At 49.5% G+C, this 18,178-nt stretch overlaps 1 protein-coding gene across 3 annotated transcripts in view; it reads right to left on the bottom strand.

Moving 5' to 3' along the window:
* Positions 1-17,958, bottom strand: part of Sympk (symplekin) — a 30,247-nt gene extending 12,289 nt beyond the window's left edge. For 2 of the 3 annotated variants that reach the window (NM_026605.2, NM_001360713.1), the window contains exons 1-11: positions 17,829-17,958; positions 13,348-13,471; positions 13,155-13,220; positions 11,739-11,792; positions 11,583-11,656; positions 7,802-7,928; positions 6,260-6,509; positions 5,503-5,673; positions 4,236-4,475; positions 2,091-2,245; positions 1,643-1,793 (exon numbers count right to left, since the gene is read on the bottom strand). In NM_026605.2, the coding sequence (NP_080881.2) occupies positions 1,643-1,793; positions 2,091-2,245; positions 4,236-4,475; positions 5,503-5,673; positions 6,260-6,509; positions 7,802-7,928; positions 11,583-11,656; positions 11,739-11,792; positions 13,155-13,220; positions 13,348-13,452 (1,393 nt within the window). In that variant the 5' untranslated portion in view covers positions 13,453-13,471; positions 17,829-17,958. Of the gene's footprint in view, positions 1-1,642; positions 1,794-2,090; positions 2,246-4,235; positions 4,476-5,502; positions 5,674-6,259; positions 6,510-7,801; positions 7,929-11,582; positions 11,657-11,738; positions 11,793-13,154; positions 13,221-13,347; positions 13,472-14,312; positions 14,439-17,828 lie in introns of all 3 variants that reach the window. The other variant, XM_006540332.3, reaches the window with a different exon arrangement.
* Positions 17,959-18,178: the final 220 nt, after the last annotated feature.

The raw sequence follows: 18,178 nt of genomic DNA, 5'->3' as shown, positions 1-18,178 counted from the left end.
TGTGCTAGACTGCATACACACATGGAAGGCAGACTTGTATCTTCACTTCTCTATTTATTTATTTGTTTGCTTATTTATTTTTTCTTTTGCTGCAGGATTTCTCTGTGTAGACCAGGCTGGCCTTGAACCCAGAAATCCACCTGCCTCTGCCTCCCGAGTGCTGGGATTAAAGACATGCGCCACCACGGCAGGGCTCCACTTTATTTTTTAATGAGACAAGAGTATCTCTGTGTAGCCCTGGTTGGCCTGGACTCAATGTGTGTGCTCCCACTCTGCCCTGTTTTCTTTTTCTACATTTTATTTATGTGTTGTGCGTGTATATGTGTACAGAGGTCAGAGGACCCTTTTGTGGAGTTGGTTCTTTCCAATGGGTCCCAGGGACGAAAAACTCAGGTCTTTGGGACAGGCAGCAAGTAACTTTACCAGCTGAGGGCCATTTAGCCAGACCCACATTACTTTCTAAAACAGATTACCCATGGAACCCAGAGCTGGCTGTTTCAGCAAGACTGGTTGACCAGGAAAATGCCCAGAACCTACATGTGCCTGTCCTATCCAATGCTGTGGTTTGGGTGCACATCACCTTGGCTTCTCTGTGGACATTATAGATTGGAACACAAGTCCTCATGGTTACATCTTATTTATCTGTATGGGGATACACATGCATATGCCAGGGCACATGTGTGCAGTTTTCTCCTTCCAGGGATCACACTTTGGGTTTGACAGCAAACACGTTCACCCCCGAGCTGTCTCACTGGCCCATTAGAGGTTTGCAGGTCAGGGTCTCATGCACCCCAGGCTGTCCTCAAACTCACTATACATCCAAGGATGACCCTGACCCTGACTTCCTACCGCTGCCTCCTGGGATGACAGGTGTATGCTACTGAGGCATGCTAATTATAAACAGTCTTTAGCAGCAGAGGGCATGTGACTTGACAACAGGCTCAGGGGGAAACCTGAGTGCATCAAAGACCCATACGTAGCCACTGCTCAGAGCAGCTATGTTTGAACCAGGGCTGGCAAGGCTCAGTGGATAAAGGAGCCTGAGTTCAAGCTTTGGGACCCACACCAAGGTGGAAGGAGAGAGCAAGCCTTGTGAAGCTCACAGCCATCTTGGCACTGCAGTTGTGCATGCGCCACTCACGGGTCATAGTTATACTTCGAGACCATGCGGTGGTGAGAGCAGCTCACACCTCTAATCGCAGCACTCAGGAGGCTAGGCCAGCACAGGCTGTACAGCAAGACCCTGTCTCATGGAAGACAAAAGCCTGGGCTTGAGAGATGGCTCAGTGATGAAGGGCACGTGCTGCTCTTGCAGAGGACCTGAGCTTCATTCCCAGCACCCACAACCTCTATAATTCTTCCATCTGCAAGGAATCTGACACCCTCTCTTTACGTGACAAAGCGTTCTGATGAAAGAGGGACAGACTCCAAAGCTCAAAGGCTCAGAAACCTGATACAAGTCAGCCTGGACTCAAGGTAAGATCAGCTGAATTTCAAAGCCCAGGACCTGAAGACACCGAGTACTCTGCATAATGACAAACCCATGACAGGTGACACCTTAGATGGCACATGACCATCTCCACAGCTTTCCCAGTAAGTAGAGTTTGCTGCCACAGCATGGCCCAGTTCAGCACAAACTCACCAGGACCCAGTCCTGCAGCTGTCATCTGTGTGGCCATGAGTCGAGCCAGGTGCTTGATCTGGGCTTCAGTGCCTGCTGACTCCACAGGGGTGTAGATGGCTTGGAAGGAGGCAGGCATGGTCTCAGGCAGGTACACCATGCTGATGAGGACCTGTGGGATGCCCAGGAAGGAGAACCTTAGCTAGCTCATCCTTACAATAGCACGGGAGATGCAGCAGAAACTGAGGTCGGGGCTGGGGCCACTCTTCTTGCTCTAGCTTTCTAGGGAGCCAATGACTGCCACACTGTCACCTGGGAGAGTCCCCAGCCCCATGATGATCGAGAAAAGGTGCATCTAAGGGTAGGAGGGAAGCCCTGGCTGATGCTAGGGAGGCAGCCATAGTGTAGGGTAGGCAGAGAAAACACTGGGATCAGGCCTCCTGTCCCTGGATGACTTCACCCTCCTCACCAGATTGGCCACATTGTCAGGTGTCAGCAGAGGCTGCAAGAACTCAGCAGTGATGTCCGTGTCTGACTGGCCTGAGATCTGGGCTGACGCCTTTGACGTCCCTGATGGGCCAGGCTCCAAGTCTTTGTCCTCATCGTCTTCTCCCAAGTTGGGCTCTGAGAGGGGAGGGGATCAGAGGCTGGCTCCCAGACTGCAGCAGGACCTGTGCTCAGGAAGCCCTAGCAAGTCACTGCAAGGAGCAGCCACACAGCAGCCAAGGACCTAGGCTGAAAAGTGCCACAGGTCCCCAGGCAGCAACAACTCTCCCCCGTTCTCAGTTCTCACTAGGGACATGGCAAAAATTCAAAAACCTCTCACTGATCCCATTAGGTTCCAGGACAATGATACCATCGATACATCCCATACTGAAGATTGGTGGAACGCAGAGGCTCGCACTCACCAGGCAGGTGCCCCAGTGGGAGAGAGTTCTGCTGTTACTGCAGGAGGCAGAGGCAGGCAGATCTCTGTGAGTCTGAGGCCAGCCTGGTCTACAGAATGAATCACAGGACAGCCAGGGCTACATAGAATCTTAAAAAAAAAAATAAACAGGGCTGGAGAGATGGCTCAGAGGTTAAGAGCACTAGCTGTTCTTCCAGAGGTCCTGAGTTTAATTCCCAGCAACCACATGGTGGTTCATAACCATCTGTAATGGGATCTGATGCCCTCTTCTGGTGTTTGAAGACAGCTACAGTGTACTTATACACATGAAAGAAATAAATAATTCTTAGAAAAAAATAAAATCTTTTAAAAAAGAAATTGATTCTAGACAAACTACAGACACAGAAAACCTTTACGGAGATGTCCCTTTGTGGTGCTCTATGGTTAGATGTGCAGAGTAGTCCTATAGCAGGGACACATTATAGAGCACTTAGCCACCATTAAAAAAGAGGTGGGACAGGGGTAGATTTAGCTTAGCCTTTAAAAAAAAATACCCCAAATAGCAGTTCACAGCCATCTGCAATTCCAGTTCCAGGGGATTCAATGCCCTTTTGTGTCTTCTAAAGATACCAAGTATACATGTGATAAACATACATATGTGTGCAGGCAGAGTATCACTCATAAAATAAAATGAATCTAAAGAAAAAATTAAAATAAAAAGATGTAGGGCTAGTGATGTATCTCAGTAGGGAAAGGTACTTTCTGCACAAACCTGAAACCTCAAAAACAAAACAACCCACCCCAAGAATTTCAGAAATGGTGTGTGTATGTATATATGTGTATATGTATATATATATATATATATATATATATATATATATATACATATATATATACATATACACATACACACACACACACACATATATATCACACACGCACATATAATTTCATTTACTCTAGGAGTGGTCTGCTGCATCTATATCTACACGACAGAAGAGGGCATCAGATCCCCTTATAAATGGTTGTGAGACACCATGTGGTTGTTGGGAACTGAACTCAGGACCTCTGGAAGAGCAGCCAGTGCTCTTAACCCTGAGCCATCTCACTAGTCCCCAGAAATGTTCTATAAACAAACACAGATGACATTTTTAAATCCTATTGGTACTTAGGCAGCTATGGCCCATACTACTGTTAAATACCACAGAAGTCACTTCAAAGCTGGGGTGGTGACACACGCCTGCCATCCCCACACTGGGAGGCTGAACTAAGGCTGTGATTATGTCTCAACAAAAACCAAAAATGGTAAAAATTACAAAGTTAAAAAAGAAAAATCCAATTTTACATATATATGTACATGTACACACACACACACACACACACATGGAGTAAAGGATAAGTGCCTTCTACACGTGTAAAACAGAAATGAAACCTTGAAAGGCAGGACACACTCAGCCATCACTCATTCCTTTCTTTAACATTTAGATAAATCCTAATTGGCTACACACATCTCCCAGCAGTCCAGGGGTGGAGGCAGAAAGACCATTTGCTCCTAGACTATTCTCAAGGTCAAAACCTAAAGAAGCATTTACTAATTGGATCATATATCCCGGTTATTTTACTTAGCTATGCTTACTGAAGCACGCTGTAATGTATATTAAAGCAACGTGACAGAGACCGTTTAGGAAAGCCACTAGCTACAAGCCCAGGCCTTATGCCCCAGCTCACCCAGCTTCATCTTCTTGAGCGTGGAATCTGTATCGTCCCGGGGCCGCTTGCGGGAGTCCTTGCTGCTAGGCATGTTTCGGGCGATCTCAGCCTGGGGCGTGCCCAGATCCACCAGCAGGGTGGTGATCTGGGCCTGGAACTCCAAGGAGGCAGGGTGCTTGAGCACACTGAGCAAGTGCAGCTTAAGGTTCTTCCGCACACTGCTCACCTGGGACTTGGCCAGCGTTGGGGGCAGGTTGGCTGTGCGGACAGAGGCAGGAGCTCAGTGCGGTGGACAGTTCTCAATACTCAGCCCCAGGCTTGGGTGGGGTGTTTGCTGACATACCCTGGGAAGTTCCTAGGCTCCCAGAAGAACTCACAGGACTTGTAGCCTTCCTCCTCTCAAGCTAAGACTGAAATCCCAAGAGACCTCTACCACATTAGTCCTTTAAGGTGCAGGAAAACCTAAATGTCATTTCTCTGCACACCACGCCTCAGGTCTCAGCTCTGTGCTAACCCTGGAGAGAGCTGTAACTGCTACCTTTTCCACAAGCCGCTCAACTGCTGCCACAGCTCAGCCCGATCCTCCTGCCACTGGCATGAGCAGCCCAGTCTCAGCCACCTCAGTGAACAAGCTGTCCCTGCTCCACATGGAACGAGGCCTCGAACTTGGCCTTTGCAGTACCCAGCACCCACTCCTCAGCTAGCGCCACTCTTTCCCCTGAGGAACCACCCTGTCTCCATCCTCTGTCCAAGTGTGCAAGAGCCTGGGGCCAATGAGAACACTGTGTTTCCCTGGCCACTGTGATTGGTTCAGCAGAAGGCCCACAGTGTCTGCTCAGCCAATCATAAACAATGAGCATCAGCATTTGACTTTTGCTGGAATGATGGGGTAAGAGTCGTGCACTCTCCCTCTGTTGCTAAGTGGATAGGATGGGAGCCTTGGGCTCTGGGGCCATCTTTACTGCTTCAGCAAACAGCCAGAAAACAAAGCCAACACAAGAGTCCAGAGATGGAGAGACTAGATCCATGACCAGCATTCACTCATGCCTCAACACCAGACTCTTTGGAGCCCTATGCAGGTTCTAATGTGGGAATTATCACCAGCCTCCTTTCCTGAGGGATCAGGGGAGGCTGAGTGTCGGGATCCTGTGGGACCAGCATCCCGAGCTAGCATTGCGGTACCCACACTACAACTTTATCTAACGTGGAGCTCACAGTGAGCAGAGTTTAACAGTTCCTTAGGAATCAGCAAGCAGGCCAGGACAGTGTGGGGCACCCAACCTACCATGCAGAGTCTCATAGGCCTGGATCACCTCGGACATGAACATGGGTCTCTGGCGGGCGATGTTGGCAAGGGAGCCGAGCGCTGTGGTCAGGTTGATGGAGGAGATGGCGGGGTGCACCATGAACTTCAGCAGCTGCTCCACAGCTGCCTTGCCTTCTTCCCATAGGACATCTAATGAGGTAAGAGAGGAGCAGTCACGGGCCCTTCTGTCAACCTGACTGGATGCAGACTCACACACACAGCCCACAGGCCCTGGGACAGCACCGCTCTCAGTCTAGTCCTCCAGAGTCAGCACCTGACACTGTGATGTGAAGTCATGGACTCACATTATAGGAAATTAAGTAAACTCCACTCCATCTGCAGCTACACTGTATCTACAGGCAACAGCATTGTGGGATGCTGCCTGGCACGTTTTTTTAAAGGCAGGGTCTTATTATGTAAGCTGGGCTGGCCTCGAACTCATGATCATCCTGCCTCCTCCCAAGTGCTGGTATTTTATAATACCCAGTGTATGCAGGGCTGGGGAAATTCTGGGGCTTTACGGCAGGCAAGCACTTTACCAATTCATATATACAGCCCAGGCCTGTAATCTCACCCAACTTGGAAGGTTCAGGTCAGAGGGTCTAAAGTTCAAGTACTCTTAGCTACCCAAGGGATACATGAAACTGTCTGAAACAAAACAGAAAAAGGGCAGGTGGGAAGACAGAGTAACTGAGAGGAGGGCTGGTGACTGCACACAGGGCACTACCACACTCACTGTACTGGATGTAGGGGTGATCTCGAGGAATGCGGTCCAGACTGATGTCATGCTCCTGGCGTCGTGGGACCTCTGAGTCAGCCATGCGGGGTGACAGGGTGACAATGAGGCCCTCCACAAACTTGATGGCATGTGTACGGATGCCATCGTTGTCAGAATCCAAAAGCAGGATGATTTCCCCAGCCATAGAGGACACCATGTCCCAGCAGGCCTCCTGGAGATCACTGATGACTCGAGACTTCACCATCCACTTGGAAAGACCAGGAGTAGGGACAGAGAGACAAGACAACACATCAACTGTCAGGAGACTCTGCCCCACCCTGCGGACTGAATGATGATGCGCACATTCACTTGATTAAACCAACAGCTACGCTCAGTGCTGGGTGAGGCTAGGACAAGGGTGCCTAAGACGCTGGAGTAGTCACCTCGGGAGAGATAGCTCAGCAGCTAAAGAAGACTAGCTGCTCTTTCAGAGAGTCCAGGTTGGATTCCCATACCTATACAGCAGCTCTTAATTTTCTGTAACCATAGCTCTACAACTGATGCTCTCTTCTGGCCTCCACAGGCTTTGCACTCACACTGCAGACATACGTGCAAGCAAAACACTCATATATGTTAAAAAAAAAAAAGGCAGTGATTAACTGGCTTTCACTTGCTAACAGTGAATGACCTCACTGTTATGACCAATGACCTCATTCCAGTGTCAAACAGCAGTCGAGGAAGACTCGTGAGCCCTTACCACTTTAAGATATGTTTATATGTGTATGGGTGTTTTATCTATGCCTATCTGTGCAACACCTGTACAGAGTTCAGGTCAGAGGAGGTCAAAAGAGAGCATTAGATATCCTGAGACTGCTATTATAGATGGTTCTGAGACATCATGTGAGTGGTGGGAGTGAACCTGGGTCCCCCTTCCAACAGCTCAGCCATCTCTAAAGATTCATGATCTTTTTTTTTTTTAAATTGCTATTCTTTTTTGAGTCAGAGTCTTCCAAGGTAGCCCAAGGTGGCCTTGAACTCTCTCTGCCTCAGCCTCCCATATGCTGGGGTGAGCAACCCATGCCTGGCTGAGGTGATTCTTTAGTCTATGTCCCTCACTGGGCTAGGAGCTCTGTGAAGACTACTAGAGTCCTAGTCCTGAATGTCCCCTGCATCACCTGGCAAAGGACTTGAGAATAGAAATTCTCAGGGAATGTTTGTTGAATGCATAAATGAGTGTACCCATAAGACAACAGTAGATGCTTTGACTACTCTCAGGAAAGCAAACCTCACTTGTGACAAGCTTGCACTAGCCAGGACTGGCAGTACAAGCCATAATGCAGCTAAGGGAAGAGGCACAGACAGGGAGAGAGAAATTCAAGGTTTCCCTGGACAACTCAGATGGGCCATGGCTCAAGACAAGCACAAAATGGGGCTTGAGTATAGCTCAGAAGAGCAGTGCCAGCCAAATATATGCCCAGCCTTAACCTCAGCAGCCGGCAACAAACCAAGCCAACTCTGATGTGGCTTTAACTGCTTTTGGAAGGCCCAGCCGGTCCTCACCTGTAGGGCCACCTTGTAGAGCTGGGTCATGGTGAGGATGGCCTTCTTAACCACGTTCACATTTTCATCCCGCAATAGCATGTTGAGGTTGGCGATCAGTTTTAGCAGCAGCTCAATGTCCCGCTTGCTAGGGGTGGGGTGGGGGTGGGGGGAAGAGAAGGGATCTGGTCATGTGGACCTTGAGGTAGGAGGTGGGGTCACAGGGCCCACAAATCAAGAAACTGTGGAGGCATGAGATTCTTTGTCACCAGTACATACAGTAGTGGGGGCTGATGCCTCCCTACATCGTGGAGCTGCCCTCAGCCCCTGGTACCATCTACATGAGTGACAGCCGGCGACTATCAGAGTGTGACCAGAGACTTCCGTTCCAGCCCCAGCCTGCCTCTACCTACTACCTAGGTAGCTAAGGAGAACCTTGCACTTCAGGTCCTCCTGTCCCCACACACTGTGTGCTAGGATTTACACATGTGCAGCACTGTGCAGATTTACACGGGGATGGGTGCTGGGGATGGAGCCGCACGGCCTAAGCCACACACCCAGCCCTGTGCCAGCCTCACCTCACTTGCAGGAACACCTACTGCAGAGGTAGTAAAAACAGCCACAAAGACATCGAGGGCTTGGCAAAAGGACTTAGTTTTGTTTTGGTTTGGTTTTGGTTTTTCCAGACAGGGTTTCTCTGTGTAGCCCTGGCTGTCCTGGAACTCACTTTGTAGACCAGGCTGGCCTCGAACTCAGAAATCCGCCTGCCTCTGCCTCCCAAGTGCTGGGATTAAAAGCGTGCGCCACCACCGCCCGGTTAGCAAAAGAACTTAGTAAAAACACCTAGGGTTGTTTTACTAGGGTTAGGGTTAGGGTTAGGGTTAGGGCTAGGGCTAGGGCTAGGGCTAGGGCTAGGGCTAGGGCTAGGGCTAGGGCTAGGGTTAGGGTTAGGGTTAGGGTTAGGGTTAGGGTTAGGGTTAGGGCTAGGGTGCCAGCCTGGAGGCTTCCACAGTAGGGACCCTTCTGTAGGACTGAGAACTGACAGGGTCACTTTAGTTGCCAGAAAGAATGTAAGGCCTCCAATGATGTCTGGTTGAGGAAGAAAGGCCAGCCCAGAACTCAGCACATTAATGGGATTTTTTCACAACATAAAATTCTAATCCTATTCTAAACATCAGTTGCACCATTTATAAAATATGAAACATTATGCTGGGTGGTGGTGACACATACACACGCCTTTAATCCCAGCACTCAGGAGGCAGAGGCAGGCAGATCTCTGAGTTGAAGGCTAGCCTGGTCTACCGAACAAGTTCCAGGACAGCCAAACCTGTTGGAAAAACAAAACCACTAAACAAAAAAAGATCCAAAACAGGAGCTGAAGAGATGGCACAGTGGTCAGGAGCACTGGCTGCAGGCCTAGGCTACATGAGACACTCTCAAACAGACAAACTTGACTGTGAGATGCCAGAAGGCAGGGCAGTAGACTTTGCTCCACACTGTGTCTTCGTATTCTGGCATGTATTTGCTACACACACTATTGTTGTGTGAACCCAGAAAATTTAGCACAGCTGGGTATGGGGACACAGGTTACAATCCCAGCCGGGGGTGTGAGGTGTGTGTGTGTACTGCTCCAAGTTCAAGGTCATAGTGGGAACCTGTCTCTGTCCATTTTCCCAGTAAAGCAGCAACTGTGACTATGTGCACACTGGGGTTAGACATACAGGATAAAATACCCTAGGTTAACCAAGTCAACTCAGGAAAATCCACTTGATCCTCCAAGCCTACTTTCTCTATTAAACACATCAAGAAATGCCTCAAAGCTTTGTGCTGCCCCCTAGGAGGAACAACAATATGAACTAATCAATATCTCCAGAGCTTCCTGGGACTAAACTACCAACCAAAGAAAACACATGGTGGGACTCATGGCTCTACCTGCATATGTAGCAGAGGATGGTCTAGTTGGTCTTCAATGGGAGGAAAGGCCCTTGGTCCTGTGAAGGCTCTTATGCCCCAGTATAGGGGAATGCCAGGGCCAGGAAGCAGGAGTGTGAGTAGGTTGGTGAGTAGGGGGAAGGGGATAGGGGATTTTCGGAGGGGAAACTAGGAAAGGGGATAACATTTGAAATGTAAATAAAGAAAATATCTAATAAAAACAACTAAAAAACATGCCTTGCCGGGCGTGGTGGCACACGCCTTTAGTCCCAGCACTCAGGAGGCAGAGGCAGGCAAATTTCTGAGTTCGAGGCCAGCCTGGTCTACAGAGTGAGTTCCAGGACAGCCAGGGCTACACAGAGAAACCCTGTCTCAAAAAACAAAACAAAAAACAAACAAACAAATGCCTTGTGCTGAAGGCTGAACAACAGAGCAATCAGGATTCAAGCTCCTGGCTGGCTAGAAGGATAACAAAGAGCAGTTTTATCTCCTCCCCTCACAGAGCCAAAAATGAGGAGAAAGTGAGCTGTCTGCCACGTCTCAGCCAGGGTGACTGACTGGCACATCTGAGGCTGCTGAGGTCACAGGCAAGGACAGCGAGGCTGGATTAGACGCCTTTGCTTGTACAACATCACTGTTAGAACCAACCTTGTTTAAGGCAGACAGCAGGACAAGGAGCCAGCAAGACACAGAGGCCCTGCTGTGAGGCTGACATTCTCTTGTGGAGAATTACCCAGGGAGTTTCAAGGAATGCACAACAGCACAAAGGGCAGGGCCAAAGTCAATGCTTAGGAAGAGTCACCTCAGCTACCCTGCACAAGTGACGGAATGGCCAAGTGGGGTCACAGGTCAAGCAGAAGCAGACTCGCTATGAAGGCCTCTGGTGTTTTGTGAGGAGCAGAACAGATAAAGGGCCAGAGGGAGGGGTCAGGCTCAGAAAGATCCCATGGTCTCTCAGCAGCAGATCATCTAGCTATGTGACAAACAGGTGAGGGCTGTGACTCCCCCCAGGAAGATAGATGCTTAAGAACTAGGTCATGGGGCTGGAGAGATGGCTCAGCCGGTAAGGGCACTGACTGCTCTTCTGAAGGTCCTGAGTTCAAATCCCAGCAACCACATGGTGGCTCACAACCACCCATAATGAGACCTGACACCCTCTTCTGGTGTGTTTGAGGACAGCTACAGTGAACTTATGTATAATATTCCAGGAATTGTGGGCAAAACTCTTGTTCCAGAAACAAGGAGGCAGAGACAAGAGGACCAAAAATTCAGAGTGGGCTCCAGGATAGTCTGAGCCACATCAGACTTTGTCTAAAAGCAAAACAAAAATTAGACTGATGTCATTTTAAAATAGTAAGAGGGCATGAGGAGTGAAGTGGGCTAGAGAGATGACTTAGCAGTTAAAAAAATGCATACTGGGCTGGTGAGATGGCTCAGTGGGTAAGAGCACCCGACTGCTCTTCCAAAGGTCTGGAGTTCAAATCCCAGCAACCACATGGTGGCTCACAACCATCTGTAACAAGATCTGACGCCCTCTTCTGGGGTGTCTGAAGACAGCTACAGTATACTTACATATAATAAATAAATAAATCTTTAAAAAAAAAATGCATACTGCTCTGGAAGACACTCTGAGTTCAATTCCCAGTACCCATGTCATGTCAGCCCGGTGGAGAGAAGCCTTGGAGTCAGCGGCTGAGAAACGTGAGCTGCTGTCTGTATTCTGAAGGAAGACTGGTCCCTTCTAACAAACAAATCACCTATGAAGTATTGGCTGAGGCGCATTCAGGGCTGCAATTCCATTGGGTGTATGCTGGGGAAATCTGGAGGACACAAGCCATGACAACTAGGCACCCCTAATGATGCCCCATACCATGCCTCCTCAATGAAGCCAATGACAAACTTGCGCACTTCAATGGATTTGTCTGCTTGGAAAGCGATGATCTCCTGTAATGTCAGAGGAAGATGGGTCAGGGCACACGGGAGAGTACCACCTTCCCTTCACCTTATCCCCAGGCTGGTCACTCACATCCAGGAAGTTGTCAAGCAGGGTGGGGTCCTTGTTGATGATCAGCTCTTGGACCTGAGTTGAAGAAAGGAGGAGCAGACATAAACCCAGGCCCCAAAGGCAGGCGTGGTGGTTCTCATAATTCCAGTACAAGGCAGGCTGAGGCAGGACTGTCATGTTCTCAAGGCCGTCTAGACTATGGACTTTATCTAAAACACTAAAAATAAGGGCTAGCAAGATGGCTCAGAGGGTAAAAGACACTTGCCACTCCCACTTGAAGAACTGAATAGCATCTCTGGGAGCCACTTGGTGTAAAGTTGTCCTCTGAGCTCAATGTGCCTGTCCAGATATACAGGAAATAGTGAAAACAAGAATAAGGCCCACAGCTGGCTCGGGGTAAAACACTACCTCCACATGCATGAGGACAGAGCTCAGCTCTCAGAGCACTACCGCAGCCGCAGCTCTTTGGAGGCAAAGACAGACTCCCAGGAACCCGGCTAGCTAGACTAATGGATCAGCAAGCGCTGGATTCTACTGAGAGACCAGAGAGTGACGGAAAAACACATCAGCTTTGGGCCTCTACAAGACTGCATAAACATCTCATACCAAGCAACCAAGCACCTATACCATGTGAACAAGAATACACACCAGACAGCGAAAATAATTGGTTAATTTAAATGCAGGAGTGGGGAGACAGCTCAACAGTTAAGAGACTGGATGCTCTTCCAGAGGAGTAGATTTGGTTCCCAGCACCCAGCTACAACCATCTATAACTCCAGTTCCAGGGGAATCCAATGCCCTTGTCTGGCCTTTGTCAGGGTTGTATGCACATGGTGCACTTACACACATGTAGGCAAAACATAAAAAAGAGAGAATAAACAACAAACCTCAAATAGAAATAAATCCAGATGTAGTCTATGCAGGCAGGAATGGGGAGCAGTCAGCACTGGCGGCTCTGACCCTCCTGACCCTGAATCTCAAAGCTACACTGTTGAGACCCTCACAGATGAAGGCTCTCACAAGCCACGGGGAGGCACACTGTGCTCATTGCAAAGAGGAAAGGAAACAATGACAGGCACAGGTCTGCCAGAGGTCAGAGTGGTCTACAGGTCTGAGGTCTGCTGTGCCATGCAGAAACTCCAGGTGGCGCCTTCGCGCTCTACCCAGTCCTGGATCTTGAGAAACACTGAAGGAGCAGGCTGCACAGCACTGCACTGCACTGCACTCTGGGGCACAGGTTGTGTACAGGTGTGCATGTGCAAGGCATGATGTATGGCACAGGTGTATGTGAGCACAGGCATGTATGAATGCAGCACAGGTGTGCAAGTGTATGTGTACAGGCATGTATGAGTCACACGTGCAGGGACTAACGGTCCTCCCTCAGTGGCTCTGCCCTGGCTTTTGTCCTGCCCTCCCTGTCCCTTACCCCCACCTCACCTGTTTGAGCACTGTGATCTTGGAGTCATTGGTGATCAATGCAGCCTGGTTCAGAAGATCTACCACCTGGAAGGACAGAAGAACCAGGTGTCATGGCTGGTCTTGCTGGCCAGGTCAATCCCTGCAGTCCTCCTGTGCTCTGCTGTCTGGCAGGAGTCACACTTCCCCACTCCCAGCCCTGTGCTACACTCACCCTCTCAGAAGTGGTCATGCCATCGATGCTTGGCCCTTCTTCTTGTGTGAAAAACTGTGATGCCACACTCCGGCGGGTGACACTGTCCCCGCTGCTGCTTGCCATGACTGCTGTCAGGTTCTCCCTGGAAAAGAAGCTAGTGAGTTTCCCTGCAAAGCCCTCGTCCCTCCTCTAGGGTGGGTATGGGGTTTATGTCCATGTACAGGAGATACAGTGCTTCATGTCTACTATGGGGTTTTTTCCTTTAATTCAGGGTTGGGTTGGTCTCTGACTAGGTAGCCAAAGGTGGCCATTAACTCCTAGTCCTTCTGTGCCTTCCAAGAGCTGGAATGAAAGGTGTGCACAGCCACACATGGTTGCAGGCCAGCTAGGGCTGCATAGTCAAGACTCCCCCCTCCCCCCCCATCTCAAAAAAAAAGGCCACCTCTATAACCAGGTGTGGTGCTACATGTCTTTCATCTCAACATTTTCAAGATGCAGGTAGGTAGAAACATCAGGAGTTCAAGGCCAGCCTCAGTTATACAGTGAGTTCAAAACTAGACAGTGCTACATAATACTGTCTCAAAAAGGAAGGAAGGAAGGAAGGAAGGAAGGAAGGAAGGAAGGAAGGAAGGAGAGACTCATTACAATACAGCATCCTTAAGCTATTCCTTCTGTGAAAAGGGAGAAAGAGGAACTACACAATTATCACAAAATCATTCTGACAAAATCATGAAATGACTCATAGACAAGGCACCACATCTGGCATTACTTTTACCAGCAAGCAGCATAATCCAACTAAGTGTTCTTAAATAGGGAGACAGGCTACAAAGACTCTCACATGCTACATGCTAAAGGACTCTTTGTGAGCTTTGTACAGCATGTGCAAGGCCCTGAGGGGCCCAGGCCTGACACTGGGATAAACAAACAAGCCTACAGATGGCACAGCTGTAAGACGGAATTGAGACCCAGACAGGTGCACATACCTGTAGTCTTAACATACTTGGGAGGCAGGAGATTGTGAGGTCTAAGCCAGCTGGGCAGCTAAGACCCTGTTTCCAGAGAGGAGAGAAAGGAACATGGAAAACGTCTATAGTGACAATGCAGGGGTTCTGCGAGGAGCATGAGAGAGAGAGAGAGAGAGAGAGAGAGAGAGAGAGAGAGAGAGAGAGAGAGTTAGAGAGAGAAAATGAATGAATCTATTATATGAAGAAAGGCTGAGGCAGGAGGATTACACTGAGCTGGATACAGTGTGAAGAAGAGAAAAAGGCTAAACTAGGTGTTTTAAAAGATAGAACTGAGGCTGGAGAGTCAGCTCAGCTGGTGAAAGCCACTGGCTGCTCCTCCAGAGAACCTGAGTTTGTTGATCCCCAGCACCCACAGGACAGCTCAAAACTCTAACTCTAGTCCTAGGGGATGTGAGACCCTGGCCTCCACATACACTTGGTGCAGAGACATAAATAGAAGCAATAGTCCATATATGCAAAATAAACATAAAACTTAAATTTAAAAAGCCAGCTTAGATTACTCCTAAATATAAATGGGGCAACTGAAAATCTAGAAGACAATATTGCTGGTAACTAAGGTTTTGTTATCTTTTTTGTTTTGTTTTTGCTCTTTTGTTTTTTCGAGACAAGGCTTCTTTGTGTAACCCTGTTCTAGAATTTGTTCTGTAGACAAGGCTAGCCTTGAACAGAGATTCATCTGCCGAGTGCTTGGAATAAAGGCATGTGCTGCCACCTCTGGTGGAGGTAACTCATTTTAAATGGGATTAACCTATAAACTAAATAGCAACACCCCTGCTAGACATCACATGCAAATAAATAAGTTTATTGCCAGGATCTTTTTCTTTAAAGCTATGGAGTGGAAGTAATTTGGTAGGTCTAAGTGGATTATAAACCCTATGTAGACCAGGCTGGCGTCAAACTCAGAGATCTGCCTACCTCTGCCTCCCAGTGCTGACTAAAGGCATGAGCCACTAGCCTGGCTAAGTTTTATCTTTTTAAAGATGTGATGGCTAGCCGGGCGTGGTGGCGCACGCCTTTAGTCCCAGCACTTGGGAGGCAGAGGCAGGCGGATTTCTGAGTTCGAGGCCAGCCTGGTCTACAGAGTGAGTTCCAGGACAGCCAGGGCTATACAGAGAAACCCTGTCTCGAAAAACTAAGAAAAAAAAAAAAAAAAAAAAAAAAAAGATGTGAAGGCTGCCGGTCAGTTCCACATATTGCTTAGAGTCAGGGCCATAGCCACAGCCCTGTCCTCAAGGCCTCCACCTCCCTCTGGCCACCCTGCTGTCAGCTGGCCTCTTCTGCCCCCAGAAGAGGGCCTCCTTAGTGAGGCCTTCCCTACTCCAAATGTACACACACACACACACACACACACACCCCACATCCAATGCATTCCTTTTGTTCCATGCTTCTGACCATTGCCATGCCACATGTCTGTTCATTAAGCCAAGGGGCATGGCCACATGACATACCACACTGCTCCTGGAACCAGAACATAAGGAACTCCACCCTCCTTCTGGATGATACACCAAGAACCAGCAAAACTCCCCTTCCTCTTTAATCTTCTGGGCTTTGTTTTGTCTTGAGTATATATTCCTATTTCTCTTTTTTGTTTTTCTTTTTTTCTTTTTTTAATTAGTAAAATGGATGTTCAGCTGCCTATCGGTATCAGAAATTGACCCCCAGGACTCCCTTCATATCAAAAATCAGGCCGTAAATTAAAACAGCACTGTTTGGCCAGATAGGGTGACATACCCCTTTAATCCCAGCACTCTGGGCAGAGGTAAGACGCTCTCAGTTTGAAACCCATCTGGAGTCGCTGGAAGAAAGAAAGAAAGAAAGAGAGAGAGAGAGAGAGAGAGAGAGAGAGAGAAAGAGAAAAGGGGTGGGGGAGAAAGAAAGCCAGGTGCTGGTACACACCTTTAATACCAGTTACTTGGGAGGCAGAGGCAGACGTAGCTCTACAAATTCAAGACCAGCTTGGTCTGCCAAGTGAGTTCCAGGACAACCAAGGCTACAAAGAGAAACCTGGAGGTAGTGGCGGTGGAGGAGGAGGAGGTGATGGATGAGGCACTGTTGGGCTGGGCACATAGCTCACTTGGTATTCAGGTTTTTACTATGCACAAAGCCCCATGCTCCATTCCCAGTGTGTTCAAGTGCTACACAGACCTTCTAGCATACTGTTATCATCTCTTAGGCTGTGCTAGCTGGGGAACTCAGGGCTTGTATAGTAAGAGCACTTGTGTGCCAAGTAACTTTGTAATCCCCCTGCCCCAGTCTCTTAACTAGGTCTGTGTCATCAAGTCTGGCTTAAATCACCTCCAGATGACCTAATTCAACATACAATGTAAACAACGTTGTTACATTGTATTGTTGAGGGAGGATGTAAAATTTTAAAGTCAGTGTAAACCATTTTCCTGACTATTTCAATCTTAAGATTGGCTGAATCCACGCATGTGAACTTCCAAGACAAGCTGATGGTCAACTTTATAGAAACTATTTTCTATTTCACTTTTTTTTCTCTTAGTAAATACTGAGCTCAGTCTATTTTCCACCTTCCTTTCTTTCCACGGTTGCAAATCATTTTATTACGTAAATATAGTGATTTCTGCTAGACTTCCCACTGAAGGACAGCCGGGATGTTTGCAGTCTGGCTATCAGAAACATTAACACTGTTTTCCCCTCTCTGGTTGTGTGCTCAGCATTGAACCGCCCCTCCCACCAGGAAGTACGATGACTTTCCCGTTATCCTAAAGAGTGGATCTCCAAGTGTTTTTGTTTGTTTGTTTGTTTGTTTGTTTTTTGTATTTTCTGTATTCATTCAACGAGCATCGCCTAAGCAACACCAGTGTATGTTGGGCGCGAGCTGTGCTGGGAGGCAGGCACCAGGACACACTCTGTCCTCTCTTACACAGAGCCCAGGGTCAGGGACCTCCTCACGCAGCACACAAATAAAATCCTAATAACAAGTTCGACCACACGTGACGAGAAGGCAAGGCAAGGGGACCTAGGAGAGCCTTCAGCAGGCGGATTTGAGGAAGGAGGGAGGCAAACGGAGGTTTTGCAGGGGCAGTGACGTGGGGTGCCGAGCCCCCCAACCCCGAAGATGAAAGGGAGTTAGGCCGAAGGATAACAGCACGTTTCCAGGGCGGGGGACACTGGGGAGGAACAGCCTGTGCAAAGGCCCGGAGGTGGGAAGCTTCGCACACGGCCAGTCTGGGGAAGTGAAGGGCCCGGTGCAGCAGTGTGCGGAGCGGGGGACGAGCCAGGGCCAGGCTGGTGGCCCAGGAGGTCTGCGCGGCCACGGTGGAACTTTGGCCCCGGGGGACCGGGAAGCCAAAGAAGGCAAGGATGGGTCCCGAGCAGTGTGGGAAGAAGCGGGGGCCCGCGACCCCGCTGCTCCCGGCCCTCGCCGAGGCCCTCCCCATCGCTCGCGCCCCGGCCTTGTCAGCGCCCCCCCTCCCCCCACCCCAGGACCTCACGCCGCCACCCGCTCACCGCGACTCCGGCCTCTGTCCCCCTCGCGCCCCCTCAGCAGCGCCTCTCCGCAGACGCTGCCGCCGCCGCCATCTTCCGCCCGCCGCCGTGACACGGCGCAGGCGCTGCACTAGTAGGGCCGCCGGGAAATGGAGTCCGGCACCGCGGCCGGTCCCCGCCCCTAAGGCGTGCCGCGTCGGCAGCCGCCCGCCCTCCCCGGGCGTCCACCGGAGCGGCCGCCATTTCCGGCCTTCGAGCGCCATGCCTTCTGGGAAATGTAGTCCGCGCTGCGCAGGCGCCGGACGGAAATGGGAACGAAGGCTTCTGGGAAATGGAGTTCCCAGCGGTCCGGAGTCCCTCTCCCTAGACGG

The sequence above is a fragment of the Mus musculus genome, chromosome 7 (genome assembly GCF_000001635.26).
Source record: "Mus musculus strain C57BL/6J chromosome 7, GRCm38.p6 C57BL/6J".
Classification (NCBI taxonomy): domain Eukaryota; kingdom Metazoa; phylum Chordata; class Mammalia; order Rodentia; family Muridae; genus Mus; species Mus musculus.
This window is presented reverse-complemented; position numbering and strand designations above follow the sequence as displayed.